At 42.3% G+C, this 24,054-nt stretch overlaps 1 protein-coding gene across 12 annotated transcripts in view; it reads right to left on the reverse strand.

Annotated features, from left to right (window-relative positions):
• ADGRG2 (adhesion G protein-coupled receptor G2) overlaps window positions 1-24,054 on the reverse strand; it is a 114,273-nt gene that overhangs the window by 11,376 nt on the left and 78,843 nt on the right. For 11 of the 12 annotated variants that reach the window (XM_048862410.2, XM_048862384.2, XM_048862371.2 and 8 more), the window contains 10 exons: window positions 21,905-22,048; window positions 21,518-21,640; window positions 19,276-19,321; window positions 19,052-19,155; window positions 18,233-18,357; window positions 12,791-13,059; window positions 11,602-11,701; window positions 10,709-10,992; window positions 8,782-8,883; window positions 7,883-8,035 (listed from right to left, as the gene is read on the reverse strand). In XM_048862410.2, the coding sequence (XP_048718367.1) occupies window positions 7,883-8,035; window positions 8,782-8,883; window positions 10,709-10,992; window positions 11,602-11,701; window positions 12,791-13,059; window positions 18,233-18,357; window positions 19,052-19,155; window positions 19,276-19,321; window positions 21,518-21,640; window positions 21,905-22,048 (1,450 nt within the window). Of the gene's footprint in view, window positions 1-5,277; window positions 5,452-7,882; window positions 8,036-8,781; window positions 8,884-10,708; window positions 10,993-11,601; window positions 11,702-12,790; window positions 13,060-18,232; window positions 18,358-19,051; window positions 19,156-19,275; window positions 19,322-21,517; window positions 21,641-21,904; window positions 22,049-24,054 lie in introns of all 12 variants that reach the window. The other variant, XR_012669720.1, reaches the window with a different exon arrangement.

The raw sequence follows: 24,054 nt of genomic DNA on the forward strand, positions 1-24,054 counted from the left end.
CACCCGACCAAAATGACCAATGAGGAGACAAGATACTTTCAAAAGCTGGGAGGAGAGAGAGAAACAAAGGGTCTGTGTGTCTGTCTATATGCTGGTCTTTGCCGGGGATAGACCAGGAATGAAGTCTTAGAACTTTTAGTAAGTAATTAGCTAGGTATGTGTTAGATTATGATTTCTTTAAACGGCTGAGAAAAGAATTGTGCTGAATAGAATAACTATTTCTGTCTGTGTATCTTTTTTGTAACTTAAGGTTTTGCCTAGAGGGGTTCTCTATGTTTTTGAATCTAATTACCCTGTAAGATATCTACCATCCTAATTTTACAGGGGGGATTTCTTTATTTCTATTTACTTCTATTTTTATTAAAAGTCTTCTTGTAAGAAAACTGAATGTTTTTTCATTGTTCTCAGATCCAAGGGTTTGGGTCTGTGGTCACCTATGCAAATTGGTGAGGCTTTTTATCCAACATTTCCCAGGAAAGGGGGGGTGCAAGTATTGGGAGGATTGTTCATTGTTCTTAAAATCCAAGGGTCTGGGTCTGTAGTCACCTAGGCAAATTGGTGAGGCTTTTTACCAAACCTTGTCCAGGAAGTGGGGTGCAAGGTTTTGGGAAGTATTTTGGGGGGAAAAGACGCGTCCAAACAGCTCTTCCCCAGTAACCAGTATTAGTTTGGTGGTGGTAGCGGCAAGGACAAAGGGTGGAATATTTTGTACCTTGGGGAAGTTTTGACCTAAGCTGGTAAAGATAAGCTTAGGAGGTTTTTCATGCAGATCCCCACATCTGTACCCTAGAGTTCAGAGTGGGGGAGGAACCTTGACATGGTGGCATAGTGGTGGGATTAACCTGAAATCATTTTGAGATCCAGTTGAGATTTTTTGAACTAGAAATACAGATTTTAAAAAGGAAATTTTTTTTTCCTTTGGAAAGGAAGTCCAGAAAGCAGCTGAAACTGAAAGCAGCTTGTTTTTTCTCTGCTTTGTGGCCAAGCAGAGACAAAAGGGGATTATCTTTGTGAATTGCAGGTTTTCTTTGCCTGGAGGCAGGGTACTTAACTCCTGCAGGGAAATTCACAGTCTTCCAACCCAGAGTTTTTTTTTTTCCTAAAATTAAATGGGGGGGTGTGTTCTACCCATTTGCTTTTTCTTTGGGCTGGGTAAGCAGGTTTCCAAGTAGTTGGAGGTTTTTTGTTTTGATTTGGGCCCAGAGCAGAGACAAGGGAATTGTCTTTTTTGTAGGCTGACAATCACTATCAGAGAATAGGTATTCTATTCCAGCACAGCAAAATTTTACAGCCAAGTTTTGTTTGTTTATTTCTAAACCTCGGGTGTAAAGCTAGTTAAAAACAGAGAGGTTAGAATGACAAAATCCACGGCTCGACTACAGTTGGAATTAGCCAAATTTCAGGCTGAGGAAAAACAAAGGGAACATGAAAGACAGATAGAACTCATGCGGCTGGAGAAGGAGGTACAGGAGGCTGCCCACAAGAGGGAAATGGAGGCAAGGAAGCATGTGGAGGAGGAGAAGGAAAAAGAGAGGAAGCATGTGGAGGAGGAGAAGGAAAAAGAGAGGAAGCATGTGGAGAAGGTGGAGAAGATAAAGGCTCAGCAGAATATACCAACAAACCCTAGCAATCCTTCTCCAGGTACCACTTCCCATCCCAGAAAGTTCCCCACCTACAAGGAAACAAGGCAGGTGATGATACTGAGGCCTTCTTAGAAAACTTCCAAAGGGCCTGCCTTGGGTACAGCATCTTTACCGACCAATACATGGTAGAGCTGAGGCCACAGCTCAGTGGACCCTTAGCTGAGGTGGCGACTGAAATGCCCAGAGAACACATGAACGAGTATGAACTGTTTAAATCCAAGGCAAGAGTCGAATGGGGATAACACCCAAGCATTCTCATCGGAGGTTCAGAGCCCTAAGGTGGAAACCAGACGTGTCATTTACCCGACATGCCTACCACATTGTGAAAAATTGGGATGCCTGGATATCAGGAGCAAGTGTTGAATCTCCAGTAGATGTGCCCTTCCTAATGCAAATGGAACAATTCTTAGAGGGTGTTCCTGAGGAAATAGAAAGATACATCCTAGATGGGAAGCCCAAAACTGTAATTGAGGCAGGAGAGATTGGAGCCAGATGGGTGGAGGTGGCAGAGAAGAAGAAAACTGGTCGCAGTTGGAGCGGAGACCAGAAGGGACAACCCCAGACCCCACCCTATTACCGGGGGCCGCCCAAAGCCCCACCTACCTCCCAAAGAACCCTCCAGACCCCTTATCGTCCCACCACCCCGTTCTCCAGCAACCCTCCTCGCCCCAGTGACCCGTCAGCTGGACGATGTTTTAAATGTAACAAGCTGGGGCATGTAAAGGCCAACTGCCCCAAGAACCCCAACAGATTACAGTTCATTGCACCGGAATCACACCAGAGGTCCACAGGCCCAGATACCTCCCAGATACCCTTGGAGCGGAGGGAACTTGTGAGTGTGGGCGGGAAGAAGGTCACCGCATGGAGGGACACCGGAGCACAAGTGTCAGCTATCCATGCTTCCTTAGTGGCCCCCAGTTTAATCAACCCAGAGATCCAAGTGACGATTCAACCCTTCAAGTCCAACTCTTTCGATTTGCCTACAGCCAAGTTGCCTGTCCAGTACAAGGGCTGGTCAAGAATGTGGACTTTTGCAGTCTATGATGATTATCCCATCCCCATGCTGTTGGGGGAAGACTTGGCCAATCATGTGAAGCAGGCCAAGAGGGTGGGAACGGTCACCCGCAGCCAGGCTAAACAAGCCGTGAGGCCTAGCTCTGTTCCGGAAACTTCTATCAGGACCCGGTCAGAGGTGATGGACCCGGACCCCAGGCCAATGTCTGCAACAGCAGTAGTGGATCCAGTCCCAGAGACCCAGACGGAACCAGTCCCAGAACCGGAACCAGCCGAACAACCAACACCAGACCCCGTGTCAGCACTGAATCCAGTACTTGCAACCTCAACACCAGAGGGCCCCACCGAAACTGAACTGGCAGCAGCCGATAACCCTACACAAGAGGCTCAGCCAGAGCCTGAATCCCAACATAGTGCACCAGCGGAGAGCGGTTCACAGTCAACAGAAACAGCTCCATCCCCTATATCGCTTCCAGAGGGACCAAGCCTAGGTCCACAATCCAATGAGGGACTGATGTCTCCAGCATCAAGGGAACAGTTCCAGACTGAACAGGAAGCAGATGAAAGCCTCCAGAGAGCTTGGACGGCGGCACGGAGCAACCCACCGCCTCTCAGCTCTTCTAATCGATCCAGGTTTGTTGTAGAAAGAGGACTTTTATACAAGGAAACTCTTTCTGGTGGACACCAGGAAGACTGGCATCCTCAGAGACAGTTGGTAGTTCCAACTAAATACCGGGCCAAGCTCTTGAGCTTAGCCCACGATCACCCTAGTGGCCATGCTGGGGTGAACAGGACCAAAGACCGTTTGGGGGGGTCATTCCACTGGGAGGGAATGGGCAAGGATGTTTCTACCTATGTCCAGTCTTGTGAGGTGTGCCAAAGAGTGGGAAAACCCCAAGACCAGGTCAAAGCCCCTCTCCAGCCACTCCCCATCATTGAAGTTCCATTTCAGCGAGTAGCTGTGAATATTCTGGGTCCTTTTCTGAAAAAGACACCCAGAGGAAAGCAGTACATACTGACTTTCATGGATTTTGCCACCCGATGGCCGGAAGCAGTAGCTCTAAGCAACACCAGGGCTAAAAGTGTGTGCCAGGCACTAGCAGACATTTTTGCCAGGGTAGGTTGGCCCTCCGACATCCTCACAGATGCAGGGACTAATTTCCTGGCAGGAACTATGAAAAACCTTTGGGAAGCTCATGGGGTAGATCAGTTGGTTGCCACTCCTTACCACCATCAAACAAATGGCATGGTGGAGAAGTTTAATGGAACTTTGGGGGCCATGATACGTAAATTCGTAAATGAGCACTCCAATGATTGGGACCTAGTGTTGCAGCAGTTGCTCTTTGCCTACAGAGCTGTACCACACCCCAGTTTAGGGTTTTCCCCATTTGAACTTGTATATGGCTGTGAGGTTAAGGGGCCATTGCAGTTGGTGAAGCAGCAATGGGAGGGATTTACACCTTCTCCAGGAACTAACATTCTGGACTTTGTAACCAACCTACAAAACACCCTCCGAACCTCTTTAACCCTTGCTAAAGAAAACTTACAGGATGCTCAAAAAGAGCAAAAAGCCTGGTATGATAAACATGCCAGAGAGCGTTCCTTCAAAGTAGGGGACCAGGTCATGGTCTTAAAGGCGCTCCAGGCCCATAAAATGGAAGCATCGTGGGAAGGGCCATTCACGGTCCAGGAGCGCCTGGGAGCTGTTAATTATCTCATAGCATTCCCCACCTCCAACTGAAAGCCTAAGGTGTACCATATTAATTCTCTAAAGCCCTTTTATTCCAGAGAATTAAAGGTTTGTCAGTTTACAGCCCAGGGAGGAGACGACGCTGAGTGGCCCGAAGGTGTCTACTACGAAGGGAAATGTGGTGGTGGTGTGGAAGAGGTGAACCTCTCCATGACCCTTGGGCGTATGCAGCGACAGCAGATCCAGGAGCTGTGCACTAGCTACGCGCCAACGTTCTCAGCCACCCCAGGACTGACTGAACGGGCATACCACTCCATTGACACAGGTAATGCTCACCCAATTAGGGTCCAACCTTACCGGGTGTCTCCTCAAGCTAAAACTGCTATAGAACGGGAGATCCAGGATATGTTACAGATGGGTGTAATCCGCCCCTCTGAAAGTGCATGGGCATCTCCAGTGGTTCTAGTTCCCAAACCAGATGGGGAAATACGTTTTTGCGTGGACTACCGTAAGCTAAAAGCTGTAACTCGCCCAGACAACTATCCAATGCCACGCACAGATGAACTATTAGAGAAACTGGGACGGGCCCAGTTCATCTCTACCTTGGACTTAACCAAGGGGTACTGGCAGGTACCGCTAGATGAATCTGCCAAGGAAAGGTCAGCCTTCACCACACATCTCAGGCTGTATGAATTTAATGTACTCCCTTTCGGGCTGCGAAATGCACCCGCCACTTTCCAAAGACTTGTAGATGGTCTCCTAGCGGGATTAGGAGAATATGCAGTTGCCTACCTTGACGATGTGGCCATATTTTCAGATTCCTGGGCAGACCACCTGGAACATCTACAAAAAGTCCTTGAGCGCATAAGGGAGGCAGGACTAACTGTTAAGGCTAAGAAGTGTCAAATAGGCCTAAACAGAGTGACTTACCTTGGACACCAGGTGGGTCAAGGAACTATCAGCCCCCTACAGGCCAAAGTGGATGCTATCCAAAAGTGGCCTGTCCCAAAGTCAAAGAAACAGGTTCAATCCTTCTTAGGCTTGGCCGGTTATTACAGACGATTTGTACCGCACTACAGCCAAATCGCCGCCCCACTGACAGACCTAACCAAAAAGAAACAGCCAAATGCTGTTCAGTGGACCGAAAAGTGCCAGAAGGCCTTTAACAAGCTTAAAGCGACACTCATGTCTGACCCTGTACTAAGGGCCCCAGACCTTGACAAACCGTTCCTAGTAACCACAGATGCGTCCGAGCGTGGTGTGGGAGCAGTTTTAATGCAGAAAGGACCTGATCAAGAATTCCACCCTGTAGTGTTTCTCAGCAAAAAACTGTCTGAGAGGGAAAGCAACTGGTCAGTCACTGAAAAAGAATGTTACGCCCTTGTCTACGCTCTGGAAAAGCTACGCCCATATGTTTGGGGACGGCGTTTCCACCTGCAAACCGACCATGCTGCACTGAAGTGGCTTCACACAGTCAAGGAAACTAACAAAAAACTTCTTCGGTGGAGTTTAGCTCTCCAAGATTTTGATTTCGACATCCAACACATCTCAGGAGCTTCTAACAAAGTGGCTGATGCACTCTCCCGTGAAAGTTTCCCAGAATCAACTGGTTAAAATCGTCCTTGAGATGTGGAAAATATTGTTAGTTTTTATGTACTTGGTAGTATATTTAGAGATGCATGTGTCTTATTAACTCGAGGAAAAACAGAGCTCCAGGAAGAAATCCCAGCCAGTGTTTCACCCTAGCTGAGATTTGGGGGGCGTGTCATAAATATAAAGGGAAGAGTAAACCCCTTTGAAATCCCTCCTGGCCAGGGGAAAGCTCCTCTCACCTGTAAAGGGTTAAGAAGCTAAAGGTAACCTCGCTGGCACCCGACCAAAATGACCAATGAGGAGACAAGATACTTTCAAAAGCTGGGAGGAGGGAGAGAAACAAAGGGTCTGTGTGTCTGTCTATATGCTGGTCTTTGCCGGGGATAGACCAGGAATGGAGTCTTAGAACTTTTAGTAAGTAACTAGCTAGGTATGTGTTAGATTATGATTTCTTTAAACGGCTGAGAAAAGAATTGTGCTGAATAGAATAACTATTTCTGTCTGTGTATCTTTTTTGTAACTTAAGGTTTTGCCTAGAGGGGTTCTCTATGTTTTTGAATCTAATTACCCTGTAAGATATCTACCATCCTGATTTTACAGGGGGGATTTCTTTATTTCTATTTACTTCTATTTTTATTAAAAGTCTTCTTGTAAGAAAACTGAATGTTTTTTCATTGTTCTCAGATCCAAGGGTTTGGGTCTGTGGTCACCTATGCAAATTGGTGAGGCTTTTTATCCAACATTTCCCAGGAAAGGGGGGGTGCAAGTATTGGGAGGATTGTTCATTGTTCTTAAAATCCAAGGGTCTGGGTCTGTAGTCACCTAGGCAAATTGGTGAGGCTTTTTACCAAACCTTGTCCAGGAAGTGGGGTGCAAGGTTTTGGGAAGTATTTTGGGGGGAAAGACGCGTCCAAACAGCTCTTCCCCAGTAACCAGTATTAGTTTGGTGGTGGTAGCGGCAAGGACAAAGGGTGGAATATTTTGTACCTTGGGGAAGTTTTGACCTAAGCTGGTAAAGATAAGCTTAGGAGGTTTTTCATGCAGGTCCCCACATCTGTACCCTAGAGTTCAGAGTGGGGGAGGAACCTTGACACCAGCCATTAAACAAAAAAAAAATCTAATGCATTTTCTAGCTAGATTACTTACTAACTTAACAGGAGTTGGAAGGCTTGAATTTCTGATCTGTTCCCGGCAAAAGCATCACACAGACAGACAGAACCCTTTGTTTCTCCCCCCACCTCCAGATTTGAAAGTATCTTGTCCCCTCATTGGTCATTTTGGGTCAGGTGCCAGCGAGGTTACCTTAGCTTCTTAACCCTTTACAGGTGAAAGGGTTTTGCCTCTGGCCAGGAGGGATTTTATAGCACTGTATACAGAAAGGTGGTTACTCTTCCCTTTATATTTATGACAGGGGTTTACATGTGGATGTCCTGGTCATGATAGCAGGGGTTCTGCAGATCAAGCCCTCATACACTAATAGCACTCCCAAATGATAGCTTTCATGTTTTTAAAAAGTGTTTTATTGGGTGTCATCACATTTTTTTTTATCTGTAGATTGTTTTTTCTTTAATAGTTGATACAACTTGATAAAGCTTTTTTTAAAATGTTCTTAAAGCTTTCCACTGCTAGTTTTGTCTTCAGCTGACAAGCAGGGTATAAAGAGCACCTCTGCTGGGTATTTGAGTAATGTATACCATTTACAATTTTGCACATAATCACCAGTTCACATTAAGTATGAGAAGTAAGTATTTTTTTTAAAAGTACTGCTATATCAACTGGATAATTGTAGTATTATTTATAAGACCACACAAACATTTTGATTCTGTATTCATAAATAATAATTGGTTCACTGCCCACCTTAAATTGCCACAAGAGAGCCTAAAACTGTTTTAAAATAACAAAAGGATATAGTTTGAAAAGTACTATTTTGCAACATACATACCATTCCCATTTGCGTGAACTGAATAATCATTATTCATTAGCAGTGTGGTGGAATTAGTAGAGTTACTGTTTGATTGTAAGGAATTGGAAGAACTGGATACTCCTTGGTTTACAGTCAGCTTCTTTAAACCATTAGTAGCAGTTCTACTCCAATCTATAGTAGAATAAGTGGTACAGAAAATAGTGCAGTACATTCAAGCAAAAATAAATGCAAGAGTACAGTTAATAATGCAATTTAACTTAACTTCTACCAAAGATCTTTTCCCAATATTTCAGATAGAAAACTATTCTCCTAGGAATTGCATAATTCTAGATGTGTAAGAATTTACATTTTCTCTTTTTTAATTTCTTAGTTTTAAAAAGTCACTAATCATACTTTTGTGACTGTAGGCCCATTTAGAGATTATCAGTAACTGCAACCGCAGTACTTCACCTTTGAGTTTAAACTGTGTAAGGGTGCATATAACTTTTCAAAGACAATTATGGTACAAAGAAAGACTCACCCCCCACCCCCCAAATTGATAGGAACACACATTATTCTCAAAGCTGCTTCTGACCCTGCTCCCACTGAAGTTATTCCTAAGGCTACCACTGACTTTGAGGAAGCAGATCTTTGGGGGTTGATTTAGGTCCCAGTCATACAAAGGACTCCACAAGGCTGCAGCCTTACACATATGCAGAGTCCCAATCAATCAAAATTAATACTTTATACAGCAGTATTTTGCAATTAAATAAAATGCAATCTTTATGCATCAGGAAAATAAAACAAAGTAGTAGATAGCAATATTTCCAGATCTATGCCATTTATTGCATAACAATATTTGCTCAGGACAATGGGGACTTTACACCTGACTTTAATTATATAATTTACATATTTAGAAAGCAGTGTTTAATAGTTACCAGAATTTTCAGCCAGCCTGAATTTTCCACAACACAAATATAGTCTCCATTGTTTGCGGACATTTTCCTTTGCCACACAGTAGAAAATAAAAATGAAGAATCCTGCAAAGTACCAAATGTCAGAATATTACTTCAAGCCACAGAATTTTTGCCGTTTTGTAACTTTTTTAAATGGATGTATCATTTTCCTTTTGTTTCTTCTCAAGTCAACTGATTCCAATCAAATGCTCTCACACCTTCTTTTTCAGAAGAAACACTGATAGTCTAAACAATGGACTGATGCCATTAGCTGAAAATGCTTTTTCTCATTACACTTGCACGATATGTATTAGATATAAGGAGGATACAGAGTACCAAAAATACAAATGCATCAGGTAACGGAGTTTAAAACATGAAGATCTGTGTGGAGCTACATGTTTATTTGAATCTTCCAGTACAGAAATCAAGACAAGATAACAACACAGTCTTGTTATAGCTGTACAATTTCAAATAGGAGGTATAATCAAGTGCATAACTTTGGCTTTCTCCACGTACTTTGTGGAACTTGTCCGTATTTTATTTGGAGTTAATATATTGCTGCTGGTGGTGATGGAATCAATAGAACACACTTACAGACCAGTGTCCGTGTTGATAAGCCACTGGGGCAAATTTTATTAAACAAATACAAATTCAAGGTTACGAGGCAGCTTTTGGTCTCCCCTTCCCTCGCTTCCCCCCCCCCCAACCAATCACAATTAAGTCATACTGAAAGCCCACATAGGCTAACAACTCATGCTCAAATAACAGTAATTGTAGCCCTCTTCACCACAAATTGAAAGCCACATCTTTTCCTGGAAGGATGCAACTCACACAATGTGGGAGTACCTCAAACTGTGCCAGGTCACAAATACACTTGCTACTCACGGCTTCCTATACAGAGTGGAACTGTACTTGCTTCCAAACCTTCCACTTTTCAAAGAAAGCGTGTCAGAAATATTTACACTGCCTTCCAGCTACAATTTATCAAAGAAGAATGTGGTTGTGCAATTCTTTAAATTAGATTACAGGGAATGAAAAATAAAGGAGAAGCTACAAGTTTGGACTGGAGAAGACAGAGATTAGCATTTTCTGGACCAGTTCTCAGGGTAAGTTAGACCCCTAACTCCCATTGTCTTCAACAGGATTTAGGCACCTAGTTGCTTTTGAAAATCTGCTGCTTTGGGCACTTCAATTTGGCCCTAATGCTCAGATTTTTAATGGCATTTAGATGTTGCTCTGCTCATTGTTGCAAGGCCTAAGGCCCACATCCTCAAAGATATTTAGACATTTAACTCCCATTGAAATTAGTGGGATTTTCAGATCTGGGCCTAAGTGACTTAGACAGGTAAGTCCCATCTTCAGAAGTGACTTAGGCTCTGAGAAGTGTAAGTCACAGTGAAAGCCAATTGGAATCAGCCTCCTAAGTGCCTAAGTTACTTTTGAAAATGGGACTCAGCCATCTAAGTCACTGATACCTTGCAATGCTGAATGGAACAACACCTAATTACTTTTAAAAATTGGGTCCTAAATGCCTAACTCACATTTGAAAATGCAACATAGGGTAAACATTTTCAAAAGCAAATCAATTACATCAGAGCCTAAATGACCCAATAGGTCTTTTGTCTTGTAGCTTCTCTGATTCTATGAATGGACCTTAAGACAATAATTGTAATTACAATGCACTCAGAAAGACAGCATGTCACTTCTGAAAGTGTTTGCTTTGCATTAATTTTCTTTAAATGTAATACAACAATTAAGAAGGGTCATCTTCAAGGTAGTTTTATTTTTTATATTACGTAACAGCAAAGATATAATTTTTGGTAAACACTTGTGCATAATAAAGCATTTCTTAAAATGGAATTATTCATTACATTTTTATACAAAAGGCCATAACAAAGCATAAACTTACCTTGTAACGTGTTAAAGATAGCGAAGAGGTACATAAATATCAGATTTACTGGACCCCATGCAAAAAAGGCAAATCCCCAAGTAATTCCCAATAAGAATGTGAGGCCTGCAACACTCCTGAGGTCTTGAATACTGGTTTTTCTCTGAGTTCCAAGTTGTTTCTTCTTTTTGATTCGACAAAGCTGAATCAGCACCACTATAAACATGCTGACGTTCAACAGGAATATCATGCAGAAGTATCCCACAACAGTAATATAGAAGACAATGTTATTGTTGATCCAGCAGCTAGAATACAAAAACAAAGGAGGAAAGATCATATTATCAGACATTCATTTTAGTAATAGGTATTAGGTAAAGAATAGTATTAGGCATGGCTATATTTTGTTGAAAACACTTCATCCTGCAATACTCAAGGCCACATACACTGATTCAAGTTTTCATCTCTCTATCTAGGTATTTATAACAGTGTCCATCATCATCTATCTGAATGAATCCCAAGGGCTAAAGCAAAAAAAAATACACCAATGGATTAGGTTTAGGTTTCCCGTTTCCTTAGGCAATATGATGTTTTTTGTTTGTTTTGTTTTTCACATTTAGGCTTGCTTTCTTCTACACTCTACTCTTCATCCCCCATCTCCTTTCTTTCTCTTGTCTTGCCTTCACCTTATTTTCATGCTCTAGCTCCATGCCAGTGTTTTGGAGTATACCCTCTTTTGTGACCAGGATCAGAGCCTTGCAAACAGTTTCAGGAAGAAACTTAATATATACTGCAGAGATTTATTCACAGAAGTGTCACTATCAGGAAAGAAGCTCACATACACACTCACACATAACCATTAGATAAAAGCATTCTGTTAGCATTCACTTTTAAAATATGCCTATCTTTTAACTTACAATTCATCTGGTGAGCCATTAGGAAACTTTCCATATGATCCAAGCCCATAGTTATTTGGTGTTATAGCCAATACAATGCCTACCACTAAAAGTGGTACACCTGAAAGATTAGATAATAGTTATCACAAAACTTTCACTCAGAATTATGAGATGAAATTACTATATTATCCTATGAAACCTAGGGCCAGGTTATGAAGGCTGTCGGAGACTGTTATATCATGATAACTTACTTTGTAAAAGGCAAAATAAACTGGCACACATTTGAAGTTTTAATCTTTCTGAACAAGACTATATATTCTGTGACTTGATCCAATTATATCACTTGCAACCTACAGTAAACTAGCAACATGTGTTACATATGCTCTTTGATATTACAGATTTAAGGACATGAAATACAATGGGCTTGCTTTTGCCTCTCACACCTGTTTTACACTAGTTTAACTCCATTGTTTTCAGTGCAGTTACTCCTGATTTACAATAATGGGTAAGAGAAGAGAATCAGGCCTAGGGTTTTCTCATCACTTAAGTCGTAGGCACCGTTTTGCTACCTTTTTTTTAGAAACAGTAGCACTCTAGAGGTAGAATATGTAGTTGATATTCTGGAGCAATAACATTAATTTCCCCAATGGAAGAGATACCATCTGCTTTGGGGGTTGGAGATGGAAATAGTCAAATGTGTAATTGGCTCTCAGGCAGCTGCAACTGTAGTTCCAACAGAAACAATTTATGATTCATTTGAATTGCAATAGCATCCACAATATATTGTGGATGCCCCAGAAGAACTTACAATCTGAAAAACTTTGCAACAAGGGGTGAATTCTGCAACATGCTAAAGTCACAGAATAGTGAAGTAAATAGAACCCTGTTATTGATAATGCATCTGAGATTCTTACAGGCAACAGGTATTTGATACTTGCTTTGTTGTTCCTTTTAAATCGTCTTCCATCCACCAAAATTGTTGTAAAGAAACTATATTTATTTTAGGCTAACAAATTTATTTGAGCATAAGCTTTCGTGAGCTACAGCTTACTTCATCGGAGGTAGCTCACGAAAGCTTATGCTCAAATAAATTTGTTAGTCTCTAAGGTGCGACAAGTACTCCTTTTCTTTTTGAGAATACAGACTAACATGGCTGCTACTCTGAAACCTATATTTATTTTAGGTTCCAAAACCAGAAAAATATACATACCCCAGCCAACGATACAAAACTTAAGGATGTATTTCCGTACATAGGTATTAAACACTTTGACAAGGGCAAGATACATGTGGAATGCTTCCAGGCCCATCCAAGTGAAGGAAACCAAGAGGAAATAATGAAGAAATACAGCAACTGTGATGCACAGGCCTCGTATGTTATACAGAGCAATCCATGAATCAAGGAGGAAAGCTAGGTTGAGTAGAAGTAATGCAGCACACAGCTGAATAAGGATTTTGGAAGGGTAGTCTCTCCGGATTTTCCTAAAAAGAAAATGAGTGAGATGATATAAGCTTTCATCATTCTACGAGCATTACTGTAGATCTCACATTGATTCTGTGTTCTTTGGTCCTTAATGCAGAAGAGCCACTAAGAGAACACATTTTACGCATGGTTAAGAAGTATTTATGAATGAAAAGGTTAATATTTGTGACATCACTATTCTTGTTACAACCAGGTTCTAAACTCTTATAAATACAAACATTCTTGCTTAAATTTCATTTGTCTTAGTTTAATGTTTGTTTAAATATTGTATTACTTTTGTCCATATTTTTCTATTTTGTATATTAGGCTTCTTATTGTTGGAGTACTTCACCACAACAACACTCATCACATTCTCTACTATTAAGAGGTTAGACTAAACCTGTAAAAAGGCTTTCAGGACATCTGGAAACCTTGACAGTGGCAAATAATAATCTAATGATAGGTGAGTAGGAAAGTACTATAAAAGGATGCTCATAAATCATGCCCAGGGGTTCTCCCTCAAGATGTATAATTGGCCTAATGGACTGAATAACTGAGATTCTAGTAACATGTAGGTTCTGACAACTTACAGGGAAAGCTAGTGTAGCGTAACTGCATTTTATTGCACAAGAGCGACACAGTCTAACAACATGTTGATATTTTGGAAGTGTATTGTGCATATATGTACCTTATTTTTAAAAGACTCCTTGTACATTCCACTTTATGAGGACAATTTGTAGAACCCCTTCCCAGCTCCTTGGCTTCCAGCTATACAAAACTGCATGGTAATTATTTTATTTATAATATACTCTCCCCTGGTGAGAATCAATTCTTGATATACACCCCTTAAAGTGTACCCATTCTGTGTACTACTATTGAGGTACAAATTAAACCTACTAGAAAAAATAGTTACTAACCTCTGCTTAACTGTTGTTCTTTGAGATGTGTTATACATGTCCATTCCAAGGAAGGTGTGTGCATGCCCCGAGCACAGTCACGAGAAATTTTTCCCTCAGTGGCAGTGGTACCTGTCAGAGTGGCTCTGGTGCTGCACATTCGTAGTGCCAGTATGAAGGGCCCAGATGACCCTGCACCTCCTCAGTTCCTTCTATCCAGCCAACTCCGAAAAAGAGGGGTAGGACGGTGGGTTCTGGAATAGACATGTGCAACACATCTCGAAGAACAACAGTTACAGAAAGGTTATTAAATGATTTTTCTTCTTTGAGTGATTGCACATGTCCATTCCAATTTAAGGATGTAGATAAATCCCAAAAAGTTGCATAAGAGGTGGGATCAGAGTTCATGGACATGCTGACCGTAAAACAGCTTGACCGAAATGGGCATCGTCCCTAGCTTGTTGAGTAAAGGTGTAATGACGAGAGAATGTATGCACTGACATCCAAGTCACCACTCTGCAAACGTCCTGAATAGGGACCTGAGCCAAGGCTGCTGCTGCTGCTGCTGCTGCTGTTTGCGCTCTCATGGAGTGGGCAGTCAGGATATCTGGTGGTGGAACACCCACCTGCTCATAACATGTACAAATGCACGATGTAATCCACGATAAAAGTCTGAGCTGAGATAGGGACACCTTTCTTCCTTTCAGCAATCGCTACAAAGAGTTGGATGGATCTACAGAATGATTTAGTCCTCTCTGTGTAGAACACTAAGGCAGTCTAACACCCAGAGTGTGAAGACATTGCTCCTCCCTACTTGCATGTGGCTTTGAGGAGAAAACAGGCAGGAAGATTGCCTGATTACTATGAAACAGGGAAACCACCTTCAGGAGGAAGCTGGAGGACGCAGCTGCACCTTATCCTTAAAAAAAAAACCATGTATGGAGGCTCCGATGTGAGGGTGCAGATCTCCAAGACTTTTCTGTCCGAAGTAATGGCCACTCAGAAAGCCACCTTCCATGAAAGGTATGACAAGGGACATATTGCCAATGGCTCAAACAGGAAACCCATAAGTTTTGATAAGACCAGGTTTAAGTCCCATGGAAGGATGGGTTCCTGTACTTGGGGGTATAGTCTTTCCAGGCCCTTGGGGAAATGGATGGACATCTCATGAAAAGGCGAACCAGCTTTCCACCAGGGGATGAAATGCTGAAATCGTTGCAAGGTGGACCTTAATTGAGGAAATTGCTAAACATTGCTGTTTCAAGCATAGCAAATAGTCGAGCATGTCCTGCAGAGACAACTGTGTGGGTGAGACTCCCTGCTGGGAAGCCAATATGGAGTACCGCCTCCATTTTGAGAGGTACATAGCCCTGGTGGAGGGAGCTGAGGTTCGAGTGGAGCAGAAGACTGTAGTCCAGGGAGATCAGGTCCAAATATAGAAGGAGTAGAATTGGAGCAGCCACAGAAAGGCCTAGCAGTGTGGCAAACCAGTGCTGATGGAGTCAAGGTGGGGCTATCAGAATGACCCACGCCCGATCCCGCTTGGTTTTTAGCAGAACCTTGTGCATGAGTAGGATAGAGGGGAAAGCGTAGAACAGGTGACCTGTCCATGGGAGCAAGAAGGCATCTGTGAGCAAACCTGGGCTGTGGACTCGCAGGGAGCAAAACTGGTGACACTTTCTGTTGAGCCCAGTTGCAGACAGGTCTATCTGGGGAGTCCCCCACCACTGGGAAGCATCCCTCATGATGTCCAGGAAAAGGGACCACTTATGATGATTGGAGGTTGCTGAGGCAATCTGCCAGTTCGTTTTGCACTCCTGAAAGGTGAGAAGCCTCAAGACAAATTACATGGGCTATGCAGAACTCCCATAAGTGGATTGCTTCCTGATACCCGCATAAGGCCTGGAGTCAACAGTGCCAACTGATGCCAAGGCAGAGGAGTGGCCTGATTTAGGTTGCACTCTGCTCTGTTTCCCAGGCCTGGAGTTGGGAAATGTCCCCTCTTGGCTGGCTGCCCCCTGTGCCCCTTCCTCGGCACCAAGGCTAGCAAATGGTGCCAGGTTTCCTACACCATAGGAAAACCACTCCTCAGTGAAACTGAGGTGTTCAGTGCCAAGTCTGACCAGCTCAGCTAGGAGGAAGGTCTCAGCGCCGCCTCCATGAGGCAAAACTTCAATATACCCTGCCAGTCATTTTGGTACGGGGTTTAAAGTCCCTGCAATTTTGGCACCAGTCCCCAATGTGAGCCTCACCCAAGCACTTCAAACAACTCAGGGGCATTGCCTTATTGCAGGTGACACAGGACTTGAAGCCCAGTGACCAAGGCATGCCTTGGCACCAGGTATGGAGAAAACTCTGCTAACTAACTGGAAACAATGAGGAGTCTGGTGGCACCTTAAAGACTAACAGATTTATTTGGGCATAAACTTTCGTGGATAAAAAACCCACTTCTTCAGATGCATGGAGTGAAAATTACAGATACCCGCATAAATATATATTGACACATGAAGAGAAGGGAGTTACCTTACAAGTGGGAACCAGTGTTGACAAGGCCAATTTAGTCAGGGTGGATGTGGTCCACTCCCAATAATTGATGAGGAGATGTCAATACCAAGAGTGGAAAAATTGCTTTTGAAGTGAGCCAGCCACTCCCAGTCCCTATTCAAGCCCAAATTGATGGTGTTAAGTTTGCAAATGAATTGTAGCTCAGCAGTTTCTCTTTGAAGTCTGTTTTTGAAGTTTTTTTGTTGATGTATGGCTACTTTTAAATCTGTTATTGAGTGTCCAGGGAGACTGAAGTGCTTTCCTACTGGCTTGGGTGTGTGAAATGCACATCACACGATCCCACTGTCTACAGCCAAGTCTTAAGATACAATCACATTTGCTCCAACCCCTCAGACAGAGACAAAAACACCTACAAGATTTTTATCAAGCGTTCTTAAAACTACAATACTCACCTGGGGAAGAAAGGAAACAGATTGACAGAGCCAGAAGAGTACCCAGAAATCACCTGCTACAGGACAGGCCCAACAAGGAAAATAACAGAACACCACTGACCATCATGTACAGCTCCCAGCTAAAACCTCTCCAGCGCATCATCAACGATCCCTCACTCTCCCAGACCTTGGGAGACAGGCCAATCCTTGCTTACAGACAGCACCCCAACCTGAAGCAAATACCAGCAACTACACACCACACCACAGAAACACTAACCCAGGAACCAATCCCTGTAACAAACCCCGTTGCCTTCTCTGTCCCCATATCTACGCTAGCGATGCCATCATACGACCCAACCACATCAGCCACACCATCAGAGGCTCATTCACTTGCACATCTACTAATGTGATATAAGCCATCATGTGCCAGCAATGCCCCTCTGCCATGTACATTGGCCAAACCAGACAGTCTCGACACAAAAGAATAAATGGACACAAATCAGACATCAGGAATGGTAACATACAAAAGCCAGTAGGAGAACACTTCAATCTCCCTGGACACTCAATAACAGATTTAAAAGTAGCCATACGTCAACAAAAAAACTTCAAAAACAGACTTCAAAGAGAAACTGCTGAGCTACAATTCATTTGCAAACTTAACACCATCAATTTGGGCTTGAATAGGGACTGGGAGTGGCTGGCTCATTACAAAAGCAATTTTCCTTCTCTTGGTATTGACACCTCTTCATCAATTATTGGGAGTGGACCACAACCACCCTGACTGAATTGGCCCTGTCAACACTGGTTCTCCACTTGTAAGGTAACTCCCTTCTCTTCATGTGCCAATAAATATTTATGCCTGTATCTGTAATTTTCACTCCATGCATTTGAAGAAGTGGATTTTTTGCCCACGAGAGCTTATGCCCAAATAAATCTGTTAGTCTTTAAGGTGTCACCGGACTCCTTGTTGTTTTTGTGCATACAGACTAACACAGCTACCCCTCTAATAACTGGAAACACACTATGTACAACAATCTGAAAGGAAGTCCACTGAAAAGCTTACTGTAGCCAGGGGAACAGTTCCAGCGACCATCACAGGCGGTAAGAAGAAACTGAGGGGCACAGGGTCAGTTGGGCCCTTTTAACCAGCACTATGAGCACACAGCACCAGAGCCACACTGATGGGTACCATGGAGGAAGAAATTTCTGGCGACTGTGCTCGGGGCACACACACACCTACATTGGAATGGACCTGTGCAATCACTTGAAGAAGAAAGGACTCATCCATTGTCCTTCAGAGCGGTAGTTATGGACAATCATGATCAAGTTTATAATGTAAGTTTAACTCTGCAGGTACTTACTCAAAGGCTATGTAGGTTACAAGAGTAACAGAAAGAAAAATTGCAGAAAGGCCACAGCCGATATAGGTGATAAAAGTCAGAACCAGTGTCTGGATGGGTGGTAAAGTAATATTTCTAGACAGGTCCTAAAAAGAAAACAGAAATTATCTTTAAGGGGTATGCTTCTTTGAAATAAACAAACAAAACCCCATTCCACTGTATTTAAAAAAAAAAAAAACATGGAAACATTTCTGTTCGTGTTAGATTAAATACAAGCTGAATTTAAAAAAAAACTAAATATGGGGTTATATTTGACCCAAGAGTATCCCTTTAGTTTTGATTTATCCCCATCTTCTTTCCTGCAGAATAATCACTGCTTAAAATTAAGGGCCCTGATTTATCAAGGCACTTAAGTACCCTTAGAGTATGTCTACATCACAATTAAAAACCTGTGGCTGGCCCATGCCAGCTGACTCAGTCTTGCAGGACTTAGGCTAAGGGGCTGTTTAATTTCAGTGTAGACTTTTGGGCTTGGGCTGGAGTCCAGGCTCTAGGAACCTGCGAAGTAGGAGGGCCCCAGAGTCTGGGCTGCAGCCTGAGCTCGAACATCTATTCTACAGTTAAACATCCCCTTAGCCCAAGCCCAGCGAGCCCAAGTCAGTTGACTCAGGCCAGCTGTGGGTGTCTAATTGCAGTGTAGACAAACCCTTAGACTTCAATGGTTCTATTCATGCCCCCAGTTCAACAACCTCATTCGCTTAAAGTTAAGCATGTGCATGAGTGCTTTCCTGAATCAGGATCCAAATATACTGGTTTGGAATATTATTTATAACTAATTACCAGCAAAACTCCAAAGCTTGTGAGGTGGTTGCATGTACAAACGGTTTCATTTGCTCTCCTTTCTTTAACCATGCATCCTTCATATGACCAGCCTCCTTTGCCAGCTGTAACAGATAACAAGATTCCATTACTGATAATATTTACAATATCTCTTAAAACGGTTAACAAAAGTTAACACAGCTGAGATGGCATGGCACTTAGAAACGGTGATATCAAATACTTACCATTTTTATTTAAGTCCCAAAATGCACATCTAACTTTTAAATTATCCTGTTTGAAAAAAATACACACATTTTACTGAATTATAAGTGATGAGCAAGGCAGTTATGAGTGTAAAATGGACAGAGAAGTAAAGACTGTCTATAGCAATACAACATAATAAGGAAAAGCTATTTCTTCTGTGTTACCTAAGGTGTACAGAAATGTGGATATACACAACAAACTAAAATTGGGCTATATGGGTAGCTCTATTGCCTTCAGCTTGTGCAAAATGATTATTGGTGGTAGGAATAGGGGCTTTTCCTAACTACCTGCTGTTTTGTTGTCTGTATGCACAGTGCAGATTGAAGATTTTATTTTAATCTTTCCAAGTTTCTCACATCCTAAATATTATCTTAACCTCTTGGACCATGTGACAGAGTGTGAGTCACCTAAGGCTGACTTATCACTCTGTGCACTTTGCAAGGGTCCCTACAAGGGCCAAATTAAGGAGATAATTGGTTAAGCACCAGGTAACTAACCAGTTAACAAGATGATTTAGCTCCTCAGCTGAGGACTGTTAAAAAAAAAAAAAAAAAAAGAGACAAGAAGAAGCAGGAAGAGAAGGCTTGAAAAGAAGGGCCAGAGAAGCTTGAGAAGTGAGATCTCTCTTCTCTCTGTGCCTGGGTACTAAATAAAGGTTTGGGGAACTGCTGCCTTATGCTGTGGGGGAACAAACACATGCAGAGCATGTTATAAATAAAGCACATAGTGTTGAGCTAGCTATCAGTGTGTGTGTGAGGACAGTTTGCACCAAGAAATCCAGGGGGGAGAGTACTGTCCTGTGACACACCACAGCCCTGCACATCTTATTTGTGGCTTCAAAGGGATTACTCATCTGAATACGAGCTACTCATCAGTGTCTGCAGAATCAGACTCTTAGTTTGGAGGGAATGGAAGTTTTCGTTTTAGGATACGCAATATAAGGGCAGAATATGTGATGTCTACAAGTTTGCCTCTGGGATTTCTCATCTCTTTCTGATTTTAGAAGTACCAAGGAATTAGTTCTTTTTTAAAAGATTTTTTGGTCATGTTTTAGTATTGAAATGTTAGAGTTTTAAAAGTGTTGTGTTTTTCTTGAAGATCTTAGAACATTGCAGCTAGTAAGTGATATATAATGTTGTTAGGAACAACAATACTACATTGTTGCATTGGGCTCAACTTTTTTACCAGTGCAAGTTCTGATTACAGAGAGCTAGCTTTGGGGAAATCCCACACAAGGGACTGGAATCTCTGCCAGTTTCAACACAGAGTGTTTCTTGGCAGACGGGCAGATTTTAACCCATCCATGAACAAGTAGGGAATATCAGCCCCCAAAATTTATAGATTACCCAAATCTGTGGATTTAAGGACAACCACACAGGCCAAGCCAAGGCAATATGCTGTTTCCTGACTGCATTGCCCCTGTGAAAGCCATGTTGCCAGTGTTTCCCTGTTGGCCATAACTGCCTAAACCCCACTCATGAGATGTTCATTCATTGGAGGGGAAACAACATAAAATAATGCTGACTGGGTAGGAATTTGATAGAATAGAGAAAAATCACAGAATAACTGCAAATCAATTGTGAACCAAAAATGTTTATTAATTAACATTATGAAAACACGAGATCTGTTGGAAATTTTGAAGCCACTGAACTTAGATGACAGGTTTCAGAGTAGCAGCCGTGTTAGTCTGGATCCGTAAAAAGAAAAGGAGGACTTGTGGCACCTTAGAGACTAACAAATTTATTTGAGCATAAGCTTTCGTGAGCTACAGCTCATTTCATGGGATGCATGCAGTGGAAAATACAGTGGGGAGATTTATATACACAGAGAACATGAAACAATGGGTGTTACCATACACACTGTAACAACAGTGATCAGGTAAGGTGAGCTATTACCAGCAGGAGAGCTCACCTTACCTGATCACTGTTGTTACAGTGTATGGTAACACCCATTGTTTCATGTTCTCTGTGTATATAAATCTCCCCACTGTATTTTCCACTGCATGCATCCCATGAAATGAGCTGTAGCTCACAAAAGCTTATGCTCAAATAAATTTGTTAGTCTTTAAGGTGCCACAAGTACTCCTTTTCTTTTTTTGAATTTAGATGAGAAAACCACAAAAGAACCAGAGCAAATGAAGCAGCCTGCATATTCAGCCTAGCATAAGTTCTAAAACAATTCAGTAAAATGGCATTTTGTAAACTGCTAAAACCTAAGTCATACCTGAGTAGGCATGGTGTTCTTTAGAGTGACAGTAACATTTGCCTTCAAGTCGCTAAGTGTGAGGTTAGCTACACTTGATGATATGACATTGCTGATTAGAGAGAGATTCTCGAGTGAAGAATCCTGAAACAACAAAAAGGTAACTAAGAGTAGAAAAAAATTAAATACAATAGAGCGCATGCGTGCACACACAATTTCAGTTATTACAGTGATTAGAGCTGGGCAAAAATGATTGAAATGTTAAAATCTTCTGATGAGAAAAGGAATGATTTTTTGTGAAAATTTATGCTCATTTGCCCCTCTCACCCCCCATTTTTCGATCAGTTCTAACATGGAGTTAAAGAATATTGTGAAGGATCCCTCATGTACAGGGTCCCAAAAAGTTACCTGAAATGGAGTTGTCTTTTCGAAAAAGTTGAATATAATTCTAGAAGCCAGAGGCATATCTTCAGAAGACAAGTTTGTTAGCAATGAGGAAGGCAGTGCAATAGCTCCAACGCTATTTATAGGTGCTTGGGTGCCTAGAGCAATCTGAAAATTAAACATAAAAAGGAACAACAATTTTTGTTGCTAACAGAAGATTAGATTGTGCCTTAGGCTCAATCCTGAGTATAGGAACAGCCTATTATATAGCTGTGCCACCCCAGGAGCACCATTGGGAAGGAACCATGACTCAGAATCATACTATTTCCCCTCAGTGGCAGAGCTAGGTTTTGCAACTTGGAGGTGGGGGCTGATGGACCATTTGTCGTGGGCTGGAGAGCAAGCCTACCCATGCACCCCCAGCAGCGGCGGTTCCTGTCCCACCGGGCTTAGCTCAACTCCCCGTTCTGGATATTGAGCCTTAATGCATGGGGTTGCAGGGCCATTCAGATTTGGCCCAGCCACCCACCTGTTGTGATGTAGGGATGGTCAAGCCAAATCAGAGTGAATGGCATTGTAACATGGTACGTGGGACATGTTGCAATGCCCAGAGCAGGGAGCTGGGCCCAGCCCTGCAGACCAGGAGCTGCTGCTGCCGGGTGCTTGTGGGACAGGCTCACTCTCCAGCCCAATGTGAAAATTCTTGTCACACACCTTACCTCCCTATTAGCTGCATCCCCTGCTCTTCTTTAGCTCCAGGAGAGAAATAATTTACCTCAGCTCTGTAAAGGGTATAGCATACTTCAGCTCTTGCACCCAGCTATGGCTCCATCCATTTGCTCATCAGGACAGAGCATCGGTAGTGCTTTGCAAAGGAGCCAGAGCCATAATCTGGGTAGCTGTAATGTAGGAACTGTGCAGGTGGTGGGCATTTTACAGCTGCATTGGGGCAAAATGCCAGCGTCCTGCTCAACCTTCTGCGGATTCTTGTTGCTAAGGCGCTGCGCTCCAGTTCGAGTGGTGGCCGCTCCCCCCCAAAGAGGCTAAGGCGCATGCGTGTCTGAGAGTGGTGAGAGCGTGAAGCACATGGGACAGGTTTATGAAGAGAATGACTACAGGAAGGTTCAATTTATTGAACGACAGAACGAGGTGAATGAGACCTTTGCTATTGACTTAATAGCAGAGCAGCCTGTGAATAAAGTTGAAAGCCGAGTGATATCATGTGATGGTGGTGGTGGAGCTCTGGGACATCCTAAAGTGTACATAAATTTCGACAAAGATATAAAAACTGGAACATGTGGTTACTGTGGACTTCAGTTTAAACAGAAACATCACCACTGAAAGATCATCCCTCCATGCCCTGCAGAATTCTGTCAGGATTTCAGTTAAATCATAAAATATTAACAATAAATGAAATTTAACAAAACAAACAAACAAAAAAACAATCTAGCTCTTAAGGAGCCATTCCAGGGACTGAGAGAAGAGGGGAAAACAATGTATGCTTTTATAAGAAACACTGAGATGGTAAAGAGGAGGAAGTTGGGAAACAGACATATAGTTCTACATATATTTTAGCTTATCCAAAGTTGGTATTTTGTAGCACAGAAATTTACAGCAGTATTTAACTACTTAAATTCCATACTTCGGGAAGAAGGTGGCAGTGATGACAATGTTATTAAAGGTTTACTGCAAAATTGATTTTTTTAAAAGAAATCCCCAACCCTTTTTGTATGAATCCAAAAGAGCTGTACATAGCCACTGTTTGTAACTGAAGTTTAATACTGCATCTTAAACAAAATTTGAGACAATTATCCCAACTTTATCATCATTTGCTGCCCGACATCTGACACCATAACTAGGAGATGAGATCAAGCCCTAAAGTTAAAGGTCTGCAGATCAGAATTTTGATTTGGCCTATTATAAAACTAAGGACATTTTGTAAAATTTGGGTTTAAATTTAGGATCATAATTTGAACACCTTCAAAATTTGGGTGTCTTCAGAGCTAGGTGTGGGCCCATCTTTAATTATGACTATACAAAGCAAAGGTCTGAAACAATTATTTATTTTTAAATTGCTTATTTTCATTCCCTTGTGTATAGTACTGGTGATGTCATTCATTCTAGCCGGTAAACCAAATAACCTGTAGTTCAGTTTTCTCAAGACCTTAAAGATG

The sequence above is a fragment of the Caretta caretta genome, chromosome 1 (genome assembly GCF_965140235.1).
Source record: "Caretta caretta isolate rCarCar2 chromosome 1, rCarCar1.hap1, whole genome shotgun sequence".
Lineage (NCBI taxonomy): Eukaryota > Metazoa > Chordata > Testudines > Cheloniidae > Caretta > Caretta caretta.